Here is an 18,891-nt window from a genome sequence, read left to right as displayed (position 1 = left end):
TATCACCCTTGGATTGCTAACGGTTTATTTTGGCAATTCTAAACTGGGTGGTTTGAGCCCTGATTGGATGACAGCCGTGGTATTTCCGTGTATGTGGTGCATGGCCAAAATACCACACCCTTATTGCTTAATGATAAACTGGGTGGTTTGAGCCCTGATTGGATGACTGCCGTGGTATTTCCGTGTATGTGGTGCATGGCCAAAATACCACACCCTTATTGCTTAATGATAAACTGGGTGGTTTGAGCCCTGAATGCTGATTGGTATATGTAAGCAATAAGGCATGAGGGGGTCTGGTATATAGCCAATATACCACGGCTAAGGGCTGATCTTAGGCGCGACGTATGGCCATATACCACAAACCCCTGAGGTGCCTTATTGCTATTTTAAACTGGTTACCAATGTAATTAGAGCAGTACAAATACATGTTTTGTCATACCCGTGGTATACGGTCTGATATACCATGGTTGTCAGCCAATCAGCATTCAGGGCTCAAACCACCCAGTTTATAATTAAGCAATAAGGCCCGAGGGATGTGGTATATGGCTAATATACCATGGTTAAAGGCTGTTCTTACGCAACACAGTGTCTGGACACAGCCCTTAGCTGTGGTATATTGGCCATATACCACAAACCCCTAAGATGCCTTATTGCTATTATAAACTGCTTGCAAACGTAATCAGAGCAGCAAAAAATACATGTTTTGTCATACCTGTAGTATACGGTCTGATATAACACGGCTGTCTGCCAATCAGCATTCAGGGCTCGAACGACCCAGTTTATAACAGACTATATACAACTGGTATGACAAAACATTTATTTTCACTGTTCTAATTGCGAGGGTAAAGAGTTTATAATAGCAATAAGGCACCTCGGCATCGCTACAAAATGTACATAGAAATGTGAGTTATAGACCTGTCATTTTTATTGAAAGCAAGTCTAAGAAGCCATACATCTGCACTATTTCTATGCTTCCTGTTCTTAAGTTTAGTTTTTTAGGCTTTTAAGTTCGGTTTTGTACAGAAGCTTCAAACAGCTGAAAATACAACATATTTGGTTCTAAAAAATATATTTCACAATGGGTTGGATGGTACAGTGATTCTCTATACTATTCATTGCTTGTTTTAGCAAAGGAAAATGTTAAGCTCCATAATTATAAAGTATGCATTAAGGTGTATGCAATAGCATAAACAAATGTAGACATTAATAAATGCATTTCTATAGCTTCCAAAATATTTTGTTTTGCAAAGATGGAGAGGTTGCTTCAAAACCAAGCCCCCTGTCAGTCATCTAGTGCAGTGGTTCCTAACCAGGGGTATTAAGACTATCCAAAGGGGTACTCGAGAATATTATTTTCATTAGCTGTAATAATATATCCCAGAAATTTGCCATATAAACAAAAAGCTTATTCCCTCACAAATTTGTTTTCATCCCTGTTAGTGAGCATTCCTCCTTTGCCAAGATACTCCATCCACCTAGACAGGTGTGGCATATCAAGAAGCTGATTAAACAGCATGATTATTACACAGGTGCACCTTGTGCTGAGGACAGTAAAAATCCACTCTAAAATGTGCAGTTTTGTCACAGGACACAATGCCACAGATGTCTCAAGTTGAGGGAGTGTGCAATTGACATGCAGGGATGTCCAACAGACCTGTTGCCAGAGAATTGAATGTTCGTTTCTCTACCATAAGCCGCCTCCAACATCATTTTAGAGAATTTGGCAGTACACCCAACCAGCCTAACAACTGCAGACCACGAGGTACCACGCCAGTCGAGGACCTCTACATCCGTCTTCTTCACCTGTGGGATCGTCTGAGAAGGGGGGGGGGGATACTGAGGAGTATTTATTTAAAAAGCCCTTTTGTGGGGAAAAACAAATTCTTATTGACTGGGCCTGGCTCCCAAGTGGGTGGGCCTATGCCCTCCCATGGCTGCATCCCTGCGCAGTCATGTGAAATCCATAGATTAGGCCCTAATTAATTTATTTCAATTGACCGATTTCCTTCTATGAATTGTAACTCAGTAAAAACTTTGAAATTGCTGCATGTTGCATTTATATTTCTGTTCAGTATATAAATCATTGGTTCAGACATTCCCAAATTATTCCATCTGTAATTCCCCTACTACAAAGAAGGCAGCCCAGTCACCAGTTTATCAATAATAACATTTATTTGTACAAAAAATATTTTGTACACTGTAAAATACTGTATATGTATAAAAAATACACATGATTAACCTGTTTTAAATCAGACAATACTTGTTTGTCATCTTGCTTTTTTAACAGAAATCATGATGCTATTTTTCACTGTCAAGCAACCACCTTTTTCCTTCTTTGATATAAATACTTCCAAGTAATTTGTGCATTGATAGCTTAGAAGGCTGAGCACCAGTCTGATCCCCATTCGATCTGGCCTCTTAACATGTGTACTGTGGCTTTCTTCAAGTCAGAGGTACAAAACTGTATGTTAAAGAAATCCAATGCAACCTCTCATTCCATCTCTGTGGAGTTTGTGAGGACAGGAGGCTTAAATACTGTGATAGGTCCCTATTCAGCTTATGTGGGACATACTGTGTCACCCTCATGGAATCAGGTCTGACAGGTAGGATTCTTATGTAAACATGGTGGGCATCTAGAACAGAGTCTCACACACTATAACACACACACACCCATGCTAATGCAAATGCACAATGGCATACCCTGGCATGCCTATAGTAGAGGTTCTGCCAGGTTCCTCCAGGCCTCCTCTATCGCGATGCAGATCTGGACCCTGGTCAGCCCTTGCAGACACAGTAAGGCCTGGGTAAGGCATGCGGGTGACAGGGCAGGTCTGGGGCCAGCCCTGGGGCTCAGAAGGGCAGCATCACAACAGATAGTGGAGGTCCTGATCTGGGCACTGTGGCTTCAGCTGCAATGTCTATGAGGTTGTGTTTGTTGGGTCAAAGGATAGCTGTCCTGGTTCCAATTGGGATGAGCCCACGGAAGGAGTTCTAACTGACCAGGACACGAGACCTCATCCAGTCTAGACTTGCAGGTAGTCTGGAGGAGAGGAGAAAGAGATGAAAATGGTTTTGAAAATTAAACTGTGTTTGAGTGACTTGGTTATTTATGATGGGAATGTTATAAACACACACACGGAGGAGGCCCAGGTGTGTCTGTAGTTATGCAGTGTACTCACCCCTCCCCTGTGAGTGCACAGCAGGCCTGTACATGCCAGGAGTGGGCTGTGATGGAGCTGAGGGTGAGGCACTGGGAGATCTCTGCCACTGTCATAGAGTCCTTCATGTCCTGCTTGTTGGCCAGAACTAGAATCGCAGCATTTTGTAGGTCCTAAACACCAGTCAGAAGACAGGACAGGAGAGATGGGCAGGGTTAGATTCTGTAGGTACAACACAGACCAGTCAGAATGGACAGGAAAGAAGAGAGAGGCACAGTTCTCTCTTGTTTTTATATTCAACATATTTACACGTCTGAGCGTTTCCTGTGGTAATCTACAGAATGTCACCGCGGTGACGTCTCAGATAATAGAAAAGAGCAGCGACAGCAGAACAGAAACTGAGCAGCTCAGCAGTCAATGCACTGATTCACACAGGGGAAATGTTGAAACAACCCATCATGGTTTTGCGATCAGTTTGGTGATACGAGTCATCTTGAAAGCATGAACACAGCTCACGAGTCAACATGTTAAAGCTACAATGTGTGAGTATTTGGGCAGCCTGATCAAATTCACATAGAAATGTGAGTTACAGATCTGCCATTCTCATTGAAAGCAAGTCTAAGAAGTGAATTTATACACTAGCGTCAAAAGGCTGAAAATAAAATATTTTTTATTATCAAAAATAGATTTCACAGCGGTTTGGATGGTACAACAATTTTCTACACTATACACTGCTTGTTTAATCACATCACTGAAATTAGGTGAACTATTGGAATTTTAGCAAACAGGAAATGGCGGAGTGATTTATGCATATTGCACCTTTAAAAAGCGCTCTACAACAAAGCTTTCTTAATGTCCAACAAGTTTCTCTGCCATTAACCTTGTTCTGAACACCTCCAAAACAAAGGTCATGTGGTCAGGTAAGACGAATGCCCCTCTCAAATGTGTGATTACTATCTCTGAGGGTTTAGAGATTGAGGTAGTCACCTCATACAAGTACTTGGGAGTATGGCTAGATGGTACACTGTCCTTCTCTCAGCACATATCAAAGCTGCAGGCTGAGGTTAAATCTAGACTTGGTTTCCTTGGTTTCGCTCCTCTTTCACCACAGCTGCCAAACTAACACTGATTCAGAGGACCATACTACCCATGCTAGATTATGGAGACACAATTTATAGAGCGGCTAGATGTTCTTTACCATTCGGCCATCAGATTTGCCACCAATGCTCTTTATAGGACACATCACTGCGCTCTGTAAACTGGTCATCTCTGAATGTGTATTTATAAAACCCTCTTAGGCCTCACTCCCTACTATCTGAGATATCTACTGCATCCCTCATCCTCCACACAAAACACCCGTTCTGCCAGTCACATTCTGTTAAAGGTCCCCAAAACATACACATCCCTGGGTCGCTCCTCTTTTCAGTTCGCTGCAGCTATCGACTGGAACGAGCTGCAATAAACACTCAAACCGGACTGTTTTATCTCAATCTCTTCATTCAAAGACTCAATCATGGACACGCTTACTGACAGTTGTGGCTGCTTTGTGTGATTTCTTGTTGTCTCTACCTTCTTGCCCTTTGTGCTGTTGTCTGTGCCCAATAATGTTTGTACCATGTTTTGTGCTGCTACCATGTTGTGCTGCTACCATGCTGTGTCTTCATGGGTTGCTGCCATGCTATGTTGTTGTCTTAGGTCTCTCTTTATGTAGTGATATATCTCTCTTGTTGTGATGTGTGTTTTGTCCTATACTATTATTATTTGTGTGTAATATATATATATATATATATATCCTTTTTTAAATCTTGCATTTGAAACTGGTCTTCAGAACAAAAAAAATTAAACAGTAAGGTAGAGCTGACCCCACCCCCCCCAAAGAAATAAGGTGGTTGTTACCTCATGTTCAAGCATGTGGTGAAGTTCATCTTTGTTCAGAGTTAGGCGCTCACGGTCTGTGCTGTCCACAACCAGAATAACAATCTAAAGAGAGACAAAACAACTGAATACCCAGGCCAAAGGGGACCAACTTACTCACTTATCTGTACCCCAGGCTCCGAGTGCTCTCATCTCATCAACGTTTAACATGACTTCAGTAACAGTCTAGTGTGTTAGAGGAATACTCAGGACAGCAGACTGATATTGTTAGTTCTGTAACAGATGATGTAATAGTGTTCCCATGCCTTATCAATGACAACAACAATCAGCTGCCGGTTAAAGTGCAATAACTCAATGTTGGCCTGATCGTTGGACTGCTGAAAAACATCTCGTCTCCAGATGTAGCTATTCAGACAGTCTCGGAGGGAAAAGGGGAAGTTAAAGCTAAAAGTGTTTAGGTATTAGCATCTTCATCAGGGTTCTATTTCTACTCCAGCTGTAACTGGCCAGAAACCCAACACACACACGTACACACTTTCCTTCTATAGACTTTCTGCGGCACACACACCAACAGATCCGTACCTCTGTGTTGCAGTAGTAGGAGTTCCAGCTGGCTCTCAGGCTTTCCTGGCCTCCGACGTCCCACACCAGGAAGCGGGTCTTGCGGACAGAGATCTCCTCTACGTTACTGCCAATGGTGGGGGAGGTGTGGACCGCCTCTTTGGTAAGGCTGAGGGGAACAGAGTGATTGTTATGACTAAGTGGTTATACATATCATTTGCATACATGTTTGACTTTTGTGATCATGAATTATACACATCTATTTTGAGATCACTCACAATTGGTAGAGGATAGTGGTCTTCCCAGCATTGTCCAGGCCCACTATGATCACTTTGTGCTCTATGAGAGAAGGAATGAGGAAAGTCATTTACACACTTCTACACAACCGACACACAGATTGCCACTCACAGATCTGTGACCCTAAAGCTAATCAATCGTCACCATGACAACACATCAGACTGATGGACTCTCTTTGAAGGGTCTAGCTATGGATTCAAATACCAGATATGAAAAATATGGGCAGACATTTCTTTACTATGCAAAGGGGTCAAAACCTCGCTGTGTTTGTTTGCAGTGTTTACTATTAGGTAAAACACGGACCATTTGTCCCTGATAGTCAACCCTAGAGACCTCTACCCTGCCGTCATCTCATCAACGAGGTAAACAGTACTGATTGACAAAATGTTACTGGTTGCATAATATTACTGCAATTCACTACCGCTACATGGAAAACAAGAGCATTACACGGGACACGTGTGCAGAACGTTGACACAGTGAACAGAACATGCAGTACGGACTAGCTCATGTCCCACAGAAATTAACCGGTTATTGGAAGGTGCCCGGTGTAGTTATGGACTTAGCTGGCTCGGCCAATTGAAGCACACCGACTTAGGCTATGTCAAAGTCCATTTTTTTAAACCGTCACGTTATTGAAAATCACGTCAAACAGCTTTTCTTGCTTTTTCTCAATTTACATCCAGTTCATAACAACACCGTGCTACAAAGCAGCTAACGTTAGTGAAGTGGATATTACTTAAGAGCAACAATAACAGCAGTAAGTTAGCTAAATGTATCCAGGCAGACAAATGATTACCTCGGTCTCCGAAGACAGTCATCAGCTTGGTAAAAAGTAGTCCCATATCCACCGGTGAAAAGAATGAAGGCAACTCAAAGAAGTATGAAAATATTTCCAACAAGAGCAAATCAGAAAAGCCGTTAACGTTAGCTGGCTAGCTAACACAATAGGCACCCCACAATTCGAGCTAACGTTAGCTAGCTAAATTACTGTACTGATAACTAACCCTGTGCTGTGCTTCGTTACTTTTAAGCCCAGCTAACTGGAAAACATTAGGTAGTACAGTCTAGAAAAAAAAAAAAAATTACGTTCATCGACACAAACAAAACTAGATATGTGCCCATGTGTTGTCTATCGATACCAAATTGATTCTGAGATCAAAATAGGCAATGCATTCTTTTACTTCGCTAGCTAGATTTTCGGGGGGTGACTGGAGCGAGTCACGGAAAAAGGCGGGGCAAAGGAATGCCTCAGCTAAAAGAGGGCGTGGCCACGCTGCTGTACCAAAACATGACGCAAATATGACGAATGAGGACAATGCAAAACGCATGGACACGGAAGTGCTCTATAGTTCCCCAAGCGTCATTCCAACAGGGGAATTCTACATGTTTATTAATAGTGACCAAAAGTGAAACAATGACGGTGACATCTACCTGGAATGTCCTTTCTATTCCTGTGATCGAGATTGTGTTTATCATAATCTTCAGGGCATGACTTTCCCAATTAACCTCACCCATGAGCACACACTGGGTTAATCAACGTTGTTTCCACGTCATTTCAATGAAATTACATTAAACCAACTTGGAATAGACCAACTTGGAATAGCCCCTTCAATCACATGAATATCCATCAAATATTTTAAAAACGGCACTCTGCACTAATATCTTAGTCTCCCCATAAAATACTGTGTACTTTGATCAAGCCTAATTTCAGGGGGATTTACAGGTGATATTTATTGATAGCATCAACAAGTAAAGCCACGACTGTGACATTCCCCTGGAATTCCCTTTCTATTCCTGTGAATTAGAATGTGTTTGAATAAACTTCAGGGCTTGACTTTCCCAAGTTAAATTGTTCTCTCAACACTGGTCAATAGCACAATAGAAAAATCTATATACAGGTTGTGCAAATGGAGTAAGGAGCAAAAAAATAGATCACAGTAGCGAAGTAATTAAAATTTAGCAAATTAACACTGGAGTGATAAATGTGCAGATGATGATGTGCCAGTAGAAATACTGGTGTGCAAAAGAGCAAAAAAGTAAATTAAAACAATATGGAGATGAGGTAGGTAGTTGGATGGGCTATTTACAGATGGGCTATGTACAGCTGCAGCGATCGGTAAGCTGCTCAGATAGCTGATGCTTAAAGTTAGTGATGAGGATATGTCTCCAACTTCAGCGATTTTTGCAATTTGTTCCAGTCATTGGCAGCAGAGAACTGGAAGGAAAGGCGGCCAAAGGAGGAGTTGGCTTTGGGGATGACCGGTGAGATATACCTGCTGGAGCACGTGCTACGGGTGGGTGTTGTTATGGTGACCAGTGAGCTGAGATAAGGCGGAACTTTACCTAGCAAAGACTTATAGATGACCTGGAGCCAGAGACGAATATGTAGTGAGGGCCAGAAAAACGAGAGCATACAAGTCGCAGTGGTGGGTGGTATATGGGGCTTTGGTGACAAAACGGATGGCACTGTGATAGACTGCATCCGGTTTGCTGAGTAGAGTGTTGGAGGCTATTTTGTAAATGACATCGCCAAAGTCGAGGATCAGTAGGATAGTCAGTTTTACTAGGGTATGTTTGGCAGCATGAGTGAAGGAGGCTTTGTTGCAAAATAGGAAGCCGATTCTAGATTTAATTTTGGATTGGAGATGCTTAATATGAGTCTGGAAGGAGAGTTTACAGCCAGACACCTAGGTATGTGTAGTTGTCTAAGTCAGAACCGTCCAGAGTAGTGATGCTCGTCGTGCAGGTGCGGGCATCGATCGTTTGAAGAGCATGCATTTAGTTTTACTTGCATTTAAGAGCAATTGGAGGCAATGAAAGGAGTGTTGTATGGGATTGAAGCTCGTTTGGAGGTTTATTAACACAGTGACTTTGGGTCATGATGTGGGCATGAGGGAAAGCCTGAAAAATGATGCAACATATGATCTCAGATTCAGGAAGAGGGACCACCACACCCAAACTTCTAGATATTTAGTTAACTACTTCCTCCTATAGAACATTATATGGTTCCAACTTCCTTTTAAAATGTCTAGAATTCAAAACTATATATATAGTTTCCTCCACAGTGTATGCATGACAGTCCAGGGCATGCCACGCACTGGGCTGAGTCCTGCGGCTGTTGTGTTTTCAACCAGAGATGAGTCACAAACCACAAGCTTTCTTCTTTTTTTCCTTAGTAAGCCAAACAGAAACCATATTTTAAGCCACAGTTTATGTAACAAAAGGTGAACTACAGCAAGCTTCAGCTATCATACGTATTGTTGTGCCATGCACCGGATGAGGTTTTCTATTATTTGACAACGGCATCAATCATCAATATACTTAAATTACTGTATGGTTTTGGGTTGCATTGCAAGAACTGAGTGATTGTTTAAATTCAAGTATAGCTAATTTAAATGGCAAACTAATGTATTCAGTCATACAGCCCTCTAGGTGTGTAAGTGTGTGTCCCTGATAATCATCAGTGATTATCAGCCCCCTCTGCTGTTTCGTGGACTTCAGGAAACAGCAAACGGAGCACCGCCCTAAGTTTTAATTCCTCTGTGTACACATCACAGACAAGTTGAAATGGTCCACCCACACAGACAATGTGGTGAAGAAGGTGCAACAGTGCCTCTTCAACGTCAGGAGGCTGAAGAAATGTGGCTTGCCACCTAAAACCCTGACAAACTTCTACAGATGCACAATTGAGAGCATCCTGTTGGGCTATATGTTACGAACCTCCTAACAGAAGAGGTGCAGGAATCAGGAGCAGGAGAGCAAGAAATCCCAGTGGCGAAATAGTTTAATGAGCAGTCCCAACTCAACTACAACATGGAACAGAAAACACGCCCAAACGAGGTTGCCACTCACACAGGGAAATGAAGCGCTACACACGGAGGAGAAACCTCTACTCCTAAACACAAGAGCAAACTGCACAACTGCCTTGTGAAAAGAAACCCTGTGGTGCAGACACGCACACCTCAATAACGGAACACCAGAAAACAATCCCGCACAAAGACTAGCAGGCAGCGGAGATAAATATACCCACCAAAATCAACTAATAAGACACAGGTGTAAACAATACAGTCAGACATAAACAAAAAGGAAAAATGGATCGGTGGCAGCCTAGTAGGCCGGCTACGATGACCGCCGAGCACCGCCCAAACAGGGAGAGGAGCCACCTTCGGTGGAAGTCGTGACACTGTATCACCGGATGGTAAGGCAAGTGCACCGCCCTCAACCACAAGGCTCTCCAGAGGGTTGTGCGGTCTGCACAACACATCACCGGGGGCAAACTACCTGCCCTCCAGGATACCTACAGCACTCGATGTCACAGGAAGGCCAAAAAGATCATCAAAGACAACAACCACCCGACCCACTGCCTGTTCACCCCGCTACCTGGGACCGAGAGACTGAAAAGGCCATCAGACTGTTAAACAGCCATCACTAGCACAGAGAGGCTACTGCCTACATAGACTCAAATCATTGGCCACTTTAATAAATGGATCACTAGTCATTTTAATAATGCCACTTTAATAATGTTTACATATCTTACATTACTCATCTCATATGTATATACTGTATCTTATACCATCTATTGCATCTTGCCTATGTCGCTCGGTCATCCATATATTTATATGTACATATTCTTATTCCATCCCTTTATATTTGTGTGTATTAGGTAGTTGTTGTGGAATTGTTAGATTACTTGTTAGATATTGCCGCACTGTCGGAACTACAAGCACAAGCATTTCGCTACACTTGCATTAACCTCTGCTAAACATGTGTATGTGACCAATAAAATTTGATTTGATCAAAGGAGTGACACAATGAAACTCCCAAGCATCTTTTTTTTTTCCTGATGAAAATTTTAATTAAAATACGAATTTATCCACAGATTAAAAATGAAAGGCAGAAAAAGCTCAATGTAGCTACAATCAGGCACCAATTATAAATGTTCTTCCATCTTTTTAACAATTGCAATAACGCAACAATAAACATTATTTACGAATCATTATTGAATATTTATTTATTTGACTGAAGAAAGGGGTGGGCCCACCAAAAACATTTGTGGATCCTCCATTTAGTTAACTGAGTTGAAGACCATGTTGTGTACCTATCCCCGGCCCCCTTTACACTCTTCTCACTAGGGCTAAATAACTGAAGACCTTATAAAATACAAATGTCCACAGGAAAAACGACACTAAAGTCAGTCAGAAATCAAGAAGGGAAGTGCATGGCATCTGACATTCAGACATGCTAGCTGTTTGGTTGAACATTTGGGGTGATTTACCAAGCAAAACAACTCTTATATAACTGTTAAGTGTGCCCTACAACAAGTAAACGACACAAAGCTGGTGCAGAGAAAACAAGATGGTGGTGGACATCGTTCTGGAGCAACAGAGTTGGCTACAGTGCAGGGTAGTAAAGCCAAGAAGACACATACAGTAGAGACACACACATATGAAAACAGCGATTGTTACAAGAGTTAAGACATCCCACCATGACAATGGTGGACGTGGCTTGGCGAAACATTCCGGCACTTGTGATTGGAGTTTTCTTGAAGTAAAGTCTGACGGTGTGAGAGACTATTAGGTAAGATATTTCATTCACGCGACGGCGACTGAAGTGCGGCTTATGAACTGTACCACATTCGAAAAAGACAAATGGATACTACACGAGCGAAGCTATCACCCACAGACAGATAGTATCCCTAAGATAGCAGGAAACAGATGTGGAGAGCCAGACCAGACAGATACAGTTCTATTTAAATGCTATGGTTGAAGCCGGTTAGGGAACAAGAAGTAGTATCTTTTGGGATGTTTCCTTTTATTCGTAACATTAAGGTAAGCGTCAAAACGAATAAACCAATTATCTCAATAAACTATTCTAAAGACATTTATGGCAACTTTTCCATCCAGATAGCTTTTAAGGTCTGGGTGATGAGGAATCAGAGGAGAGGGACTCAAAAAGCCTAGGATCCATCCTGAAAGTGTCTGAATCCGGAAGCTGAGCCTCTGAAGCTGTGGGGATAGAGACCCTGATGCTCTGTACTGTACATGGGACATACAACCCTGTTTAAGACGACAGAGGACAGACACGACAGACGACAGCTCTATCAGCCTTCACATTCTACACTACAGAGATTGAGCCATACAGATCACAATCATAAATTCACAATCATAATGATAACTGTCCTCGTGCTGTCAGTTCAGTAGGATTCCGTGGTATTCATGCAGTAGTACTAACAAAAGAAACTAAAAAGAGACCAACCAAACTGCTTTTTTTCTCAAAACATAAATAAATTGTATATAGCTAAAATAATTGGATGAGGTGTATGGCATGTGGCAGTTGTTTTTTTCTTTACAGCGTACTCAACAATGAGAAAAGTACCTCTTTAATAAGGGTTGTAAACAGATTAATTCATGGGCTTCTGATTGGCATGGCCCCCAAACCCACCTTCTTCTCCCCACTAACCCCCTAGCCCTAACCGTGAACCCCTTTCCTCCCTCCCTCCCCCAGTCTGTCCGTCAGCCTCCTAGCCCATGCCTTGTGGTGTGTGTTCAGCGGATGTACACGTCCCTCCCCCAGTCTGTCCGTCAGCCTCCTAGCCCATGCCTTGTGGTGTGTGTTCAGCGGATGTACACGTCCCTCCCCCAGTCCTCCTGGTTCTTGTTGCGGCCCATGTTCGCCCCGGTGTCCCCGGGTTCCTGGCAGTACCTCTCCCTTAGCTTGGCCCGGCTGTGTTGCTCAGGCTGGGTGTGGGAGGGCATGGGAGGGTGGTTGAGGTTCTCCTGATCCGGTTCGGCCCCCTCGTCTTCCCAGGAGGCCTGGCGGCCGTGGTGCTGGGCCAGGTGGAGGCGGCTGCCCCCGCCCCCTACCCCGCGGTACATCTCAGACTCCTCGTAAGGGTCGGTCTCAATGTCCATGCAAGAGTCCCCTGCTTCAGTGTAGGCCGAGTCCCGACTGCCCTGCGTCTCCGAGTCAAAGGTGTCCTGCCGGGACAGGCCCCTCCCACCCCCTCCCCGTAGCTGGCCCCGCGAGGAGTGCAGGTAGGTCTGCTGCTTCTGCTGCTGGTGCTGCTGCTGTTGCTGCTTCCCTCCCTGGTCACTCTGGTAGTCATGGAGACTGCCGCTGCCACCGCACTCCGAACGAGGCCCTTCCCGCTTCTGTTCTCCGTGCACCAGGTATGGCCCCTGCAGCGAGCCACGCCCATACCACACGACACGCCATGCAGAGACACAGTGAGACAGACAGAACAAGGCCCAGGCAGTGGGTTAGTCAACAGGGTTAGGACAGGTTAGAGTGCAGTTAGATAAAAAACAGGATATCAGTAATGTCAGACAGTCTGTTCACAATGCAACACAAATAGAGGTTCACAGTATAACAATAAATGTATTTATGCGGTACTTAAAGCACACGGCTATTGCATTGTTATTGCATTGAAATCATTACTTGGTCAAAGTGACATTATTTGTTGTATTTAATGCATGCACGCAGACTCTTTTCCATAGACTACAGAAATGTGTTCATTCATTGCCTGTAAGAGAAACAGCCATGCAGTCATTAGGCAAGCAAAACACCATGATCAGCTCCTGGCTGCAAAACCAACAGTGCCCTCATCTGGCTGATATTTCACAGCAGCTCAAATGATGTTTCAACTAATTGTGATATCTCTTTTTCATTCACAAGCATGTTCCTCATCCTAAGTAGTAAGTATTACATTCTGTTTAAACTCAGCACAATTAACAAGACACTTTTTAGAGTTGGGTCAAGCCAACATTTGGCTGATCCTTGCTAATGACTTTTGAATAGGCCGAGCTTAAAGTCACACTTATTGACAGTAAAACAATAACTGAACAAAATCTCCTCCGTCTGAACGAATTCTAATGAATCTATACAGCCGCCATTGTCTTATGTCAGATCGCGTTACTCGTAGGCGACGCTCGGCCCCCCAACGAGACAGATCAGTGCAGGCGGAATCGACGCGCTGTGTCTGACGTAAGGCAATGTAGAGCCAACCGCACCATATCAAATACGACCTATTGTATCCGAGCAAGCGCGGTTCATAATAGTGCATTTATGTCTAACTGAACACGATTCAAACAATTCTGTGGGTATAACTCATTGATATATGGAAGCAGCTCGGACACTTTTACAATGTCTTGGACTATGACCGTCATGAGTCATGCTGTATGTATTTGGCTGAAGCCAGTGGCTGATTGTAGATGAGACCCAGATGATCATTTTTCTGCTGGTTAGAGTTTCCTGTGTGAATGAATGAAATAGGACATTCCTATTAGTCATGGCCCACATCACTTCACACACGCGCGCGCTCACACATATGCACGCTCACACGCTCACACGCACACAGCCCATACCTGCCACACCACACAAATCAGAAAACTAGAAATGATGCCACAACAACAAGGCACACATTGGCCAAGCGGCCGAGATGACTCGCTCCTTTTCAGGGACGGTGCCATGGAAACACGGAGAAGGGAAGTAAACTGGACACCGTTTCCCCGACGATAAAGGAGTGCTGAAGAAAGGAGGTCAGGCAGGGAGCCCCGAGGTTGGGTAAGGGGCACACAATTTTCTCTACCAATTACAGTAAACAGGGAATAGGCAGCAGACCAGAGACAGAGGTACTTCACTGACTGATGGATGGATAATGGAGGATTTTCACTTCTTCCAATAACTGCCCCCGTCAATTCATTTCACAACTTCAATGTGATTGTGTGTGTATTATTCTCACTGAAAACCCAGTGCTGGTGTGGTCTGGATCCAGTGTCCTGCTTATATAAACTCTCCTTTGCTAATTTCGCTGTGTGTGTTGCTCTAAGATACTGTGTCATTTGCAGAGAGGTTTTCTTGAAGAGGACGAAGCTCTCTGTTTGTCCTCTCGGTGTTTGTGTGTGGGTGTTTTCTAAAGCAGAAGGATTTTTACAGTAATGTGTGGGGCCTATATTGTTCAGAGTACTCTGATGTGTGTGTGTTTGTAAGTGTGTGTGTGAGAATATGAATGTCTGTGTAAGTGTGTGTATGTGCTATTGAGTTGGATCCAGTGTGATGGACCCAGAATACTCTCCAGTAAACAGCCTCCTCCCTCTCTCCATGTACGTGGTGTTTCTCTACACAGTATTATGAATGAGAACGGGGTCGAAACATAATGTGATTAGGTTCTTTCCTTCTTTCAGGTCAAGGGGAGGGATGGAGAGAGGGAGGATGTGGGGGGAGGTATATCTGGAGTGCAGGCAGCCGGGTTTGGAAGGGGGTGTTGCTCCCCCTGAGCCCCCCCTCCACAGCTGGCCTTTAGAGGGCATGCTCGGCCACCTTCCCGTTCTCGGCCCCGGGGCCATCCAGGCCGGGCCAGAACTCCAGGTTGCGGCGCAGGGAGGTGAGCACCTGTACCTGCAGGTTGGAGACGGGCTCTGGGGAGGCGGCCAGGGCGGCCGTGGCCATTGTGCGGTTGAGGAGGGGGTTGGGGGGGTTACTGCTGGGGGGGTGCGTGGCCTTCCAGTAGGCCTCCAGGTAGTCAGCCAGATGCTCACAGGCGTCCTCCAGCTGGTTCTCATCCAGGATGATGTCAAACAGCTCCTACATACAACACAGAGGGACATGATGTTAGTGTCTCACTTTTCAACTTCAGAGATTCAGCCAACTACCTAAAAGGGCATTCATTTTAATGTTAAGCCAATGCCATTGTTCAGACTGGTCATTGTGAAGGAATTTGTTCAGGGCAAACAGCATGTAAGAAGATGTGCCTTTCGGGCCACAGAATCCAGGGTCACAGACAGACACTCACAGGGGGGCACTGGGCCAGCTTGTCTGCTGCCACCATCTGCACGTTCAGGTGTTTGGCCTGGGACTTCCCCCGGGATTTAATGAGCCTCTGGAGGACCTGAAGGGAAACAGGCAACAACACACCGCTGGTCACTGACAGAGATGTCACATCTACAGACATTTCAGTCACATACGTGCCATCTCAGTAGGACATGATAGAGGAAGTCAATCGACCGCAAAGTCATTCCGCTCAGAGGGTACCTTTGGTGAGGCTATTTTGATGTAGACGATGATAGGAGCCAGGGAGGTCTTAGCCAGCTGAGAGGGGTGGTTGATGGTGTCTGCGTCTAGGGCAACCAGCTGCAGGGTGCGGGCCAGCTCAAAGATACGCTCAATTTCACTCTGCACCTCCGCTATGTGGTAGAGAACAACATGGGAATGCAATAAGTAACAGGGTGTAGTAGGTGTCGTAACATACAAAAGTATACAACTTGAATTGGTGGTCAAATCCCAATTCTGTCCACATTTAAATCCCTTCTGGAGTATACAGGAGATCAGTGTGACTATTGCCACTTTGCTAACTCATATTTCACACACTTACCATTTAAAAAAACAAAACAGGATACACACAAGCACATGCAAACGTGGCATGTTAACACTGCATCATGCATGTCAACATTTTGGCAAAAGGTTTGGTGCATGTGAAACAGAACCCATCGTACTAGATGGTCCATTTACACACCGCTAAATGGGGGCATTCTCATTCTGTTGCCACATTCCAACGAGCAGTGACTGATGTTTTGCACTGGTAAATGTGATCTCTGGCACAGGTTTTTATATCGACTCACACTCGGGACGGAAGGAGGCGTGTGAGAATGAGATGCCTCTGGCAGCACTTGATGTACTGTTCTGAACACCGATGAATACAATAATTGCAAAGTGATGAAGTGTAACTACATTCGCTGTTAGAGCCATCAGGCATTGCAAACGTATTAGTCTGTTTGGATGCTCCGGCTTTGTACACTCTCGTTCTCCTTTTGGGTATACGTATGGGATAGGGGGGGGGGGGTTGTTCCAGCCACAATGACATAACAGGGGACAGGTAATCCGCAGGGGCCCTGCGGGCTAAAGACGGTCTCCCTCCGAAGGGCTGAGGTAGAAAGGGAATTAAACCTGCAGGCGGAAGGAAGCGACCAGAGGCTCCACAGAGAGATGAGGGAAATGAACTTTACCTAAAATGATGAAAACCTAACAACCTGTCCTAGTTTCTATTAACCTGCAAATGTCCTCTATTTACACTGCATCTCTGTGAAGAATGTGTTTCCCTGTATCAGAGATTGGTAGTAAACAATGATTTATGGTATATAAACTCATGAATATATGGATGTCTAATTGTGTATGCGTACAGGCTCCTTGTAAGTAAAATGTTTTTGCATGTTGCTTTACAGTAGGGTCCCTGATTCTGAGTCACAGGGTGGGAGGCAATGGAGGATGGAGGGGGGAGTATCAGTTTCCCCTGTACACTCATCCCTGACTACAGTTGGCCCCCCCAGCCCACCCTATCACATTTCCCCTGAACCTCAGACAGACAGGCAGACAGCAGGCAGATGCTCAGCTGAGCAGCCTAAAGCCACCAGAGCCAACCAGCCAACTCATTCGGCTGTGTAATTAGTCTACTCTTTCCAAGCCTTAGTTCAAGTTGTTTTATTACTGCAAGCAACAGGCTTTCACAAACATGTGTGAGGAACAGACAGGCAGACAGATGCATGAGGGATGAGTGTATGAGGGGATGAGGAGAGTAGTGAGAGACAGACAGGCGAGGAGGTCAGAGGGGGAAAAAAAGCTCTCGGTTGTTTTCCTCGTGGGGTTGAGAGCATACGTACCCAGCACGTCTGAGAGACGTAGAGCGAGTGGAGGGAAGGAGAGTGGTGGGAGAGAGGGACAGGTGGGTGGAGGGTAGGAAAAGACAGGATGGAGAAAGAGAAGAGGCCAGGTCAGAGAGGGACAATGAGTAATAAAGCTAGTAGGCTGACAGCCCTTTCAGGGTTGTCAGGCGACACTGCCCCTCTCTGCTCAGCTAGCCTCTCCTCTAGAGGAGCCTTCCTGCTCTGTGCTTAGCCCTACTCACTGATATTGAAGACGATCCACGCCAAATGGAGTGGATTGATGACCTTCTAAGTAAAAACATTTGTGTAATTCAATTCCATTTCAATGCAATGGTTGAATGGGCGACTAGGAGGCTCCCTACTGCATGTTGTCAATAGATGCTAACATCCAATCAACCAATATTCCCTGACCTTTTGCTGACCAGGTAGCTATTACCAACAGAAACAATACTTTTAAATATCTCTCTCCCAATACTCGGAGACAGGTAAACACCAGTCTTTGTCCAAGTACAAACTGGTATTTCATTTAGATTCGGGCAGGTCATCAGCAGGATCAAATACTTACACAAGCTAAGATGGATATATGAAAACACTGATAGTGAAAGGTAACAACACAATAGCCCAACGGATGATAAGAAACATGAACTAACAAAGCTTTTTGACATGTATCAAGTGGGTGTGTGTAGGAAAGGCACAGAGCCAGTCCTGGCGATTCTTGCAATCATATGGTTTTCTTTTAGGTACAAACATGACTTGCCCTACAAGGTCCTGTCTTACCCAGGCTGGAGCGGGTGCTGGAGCGCTCGATGATGGTGTGTTTACTAGGGTTGTTGAGGACCGAGCGTTTGGCAAGGGAGATGTCTGCTGTCACCCGGGTGATGGATATCCTGGAAGAAACGTTATCAACCAATCAGGGCTGAGAACTGGAAACGTCTTAAAGCAGGTTAAACGAAACAACTAAGTTGAAGACATTTTCAACCTTTACTAAATATGGTAAATATTTCAGTCAGATTCTCTGGCTGGCCTGAAACTCACCTGCCCTCAAACTTGTGCTTGAGAAAGTCAAAGAGAGCCTTTTGCATCATGTCAGTCACCTGGTGGGAGACGAGGAGAAGAAGAACAACTGAGGCGTGGGGATATGACCGGTATAATAAACCATGAAGAACATTGGGGAGATTGAGCTACACAGTAGCCTTACCTCGTAGCCCTTCAGTGACGGCCCCACTAGAATGATGGGTCTCATGGAGGGGACCACGTCGTACGGGGGGACATGCTCCATCTGAGCCAGGCAGGAGAGCATCAAGAGTGGGGTGAGACACTATAACATCTGTGTCTGAACACAGACA

The 18,891-nt window shown here is 44.6% G+C and overlaps 2 protein-coding genes across 6 annotated transcripts in view; both read right to left on the bottom strand.

Moving 5' to 3' along the window:
• Positions 1 to 2,153: 2,153 nt before the first annotated feature.
• Positions 2,154 to 7,117, bottom strand: LOC135538733 (ADP-ribosylation factor-like protein 5B). The gene is made up of 6 exons (XM_064964643.1): positions 6,688 to 7,117; positions 5,873 to 5,933; positions 5,616 to 5,763; positions 5,055 to 5,138; positions 3,180 to 3,331; positions 2,154 to 3,040 (listed from the first exon to the last, which is right to left on the bottom strand). The coding sequence occupies exons 1-6, from the start codon at positions 6,731 to 6,733 to the stop codon at positions 2,992 to 2,994; spliced, it is 540 nt and encodes a 179-aa protein (XP_064820715.1). The 5' UTR covers positions 6,734 to 7,117; the 3' UTR covers positions 2,154 to 2,991.
• Positions 7,118 to 10,404: 3,287 nt separating this feature from the next.
• The window catches only part of LOC135538725 (voltage-dependent L-type calcium channel subunit beta-1-like), a 36,047-nt gene continuing 27,560 nt past the window's right edge, over positions 10,405 to 18,891 (bottom strand). For 3 of the 5 annotated variants that reach the window (XM_064964630.1, XM_064964634.1, XM_064964631.1), the window contains 7 exons: positions 18,744 to 18,824; positions 18,581 to 18,639; positions 18,323 to 18,432; positions 15,921 to 16,072; positions 15,682 to 15,777; positions 15,288 to 15,473; positions 10,405 to 13,069 (listed from right to left, as the gene is read on the bottom strand). In XM_064964630.1, coding sequence (XP_064820702.1) covers positions 12,506 to 13,069; positions 15,288 to 15,473; positions 15,682 to 15,777; positions 15,921 to 16,072; positions 18,323 to 18,432; positions 18,581 to 18,639; positions 18,744 to 18,824 — 1,248 coding nt within the window. In that variant the 3' untranslated portion in view covers positions 10,405 to 12,505. Of the gene's footprint in view, positions 13,070 to 15,173; positions 15,474 to 15,681; positions 15,778 to 15,920; positions 16,073 to 18,322; positions 18,433 to 18,580; positions 18,640 to 18,743; positions 18,825 to 18,891 lie in introns of those variants that run through there. The other 2 variants (XM_064964635.1, XM_064964633.1) reach the window with 1 other exon arrangement.

Source organism: Oncorhynchus masou, unplaced genomic scaffold (assembly GCF_036934945.1).
Source record: "Oncorhynchus masou masou isolate Uvic2021 unplaced genomic scaffold, UVic_Omas_1.1 unplaced_scaffold_29___fragment_2___debris, whole genome shotgun sequence".
Taxonomy (NCBI): domain Eukaryota; kingdom Metazoa; phylum Chordata; class Actinopteri; order Salmoniformes; family Salmonidae; genus Oncorhynchus; species Oncorhynchus masou.
This window is presented reverse-complemented; position numbering and strand designations above follow the sequence as displayed.

What these genes read in the sequence shown, in the direction of transcription:
- LOC135538733 (XM_064964643.1), bottom strand. Translation starts at nt 6,733, where the DNA reads ATGGGACTACTTTTTACCAAGCTGATGACTGTCTTCGGAGACCGAG. An exon ending in GACTGTCTTCGGAGACCGAG is followed by an intron (nt 5,934 to 6,687) that starts GTAATCATTTGT and finishes CTTCTCTCATAG; the next exon opens with AGCACAAAGTGATCATAGTG. An exon ending in TGTGCACTCACAGGGGAGGG is followed by an intron (nt 3,041 to 3,179) that starts GTGAGTACACTG and finishes CCTCTCCTCCAG; the next exon opens with ACTACCTGCAAGTCTAGACT.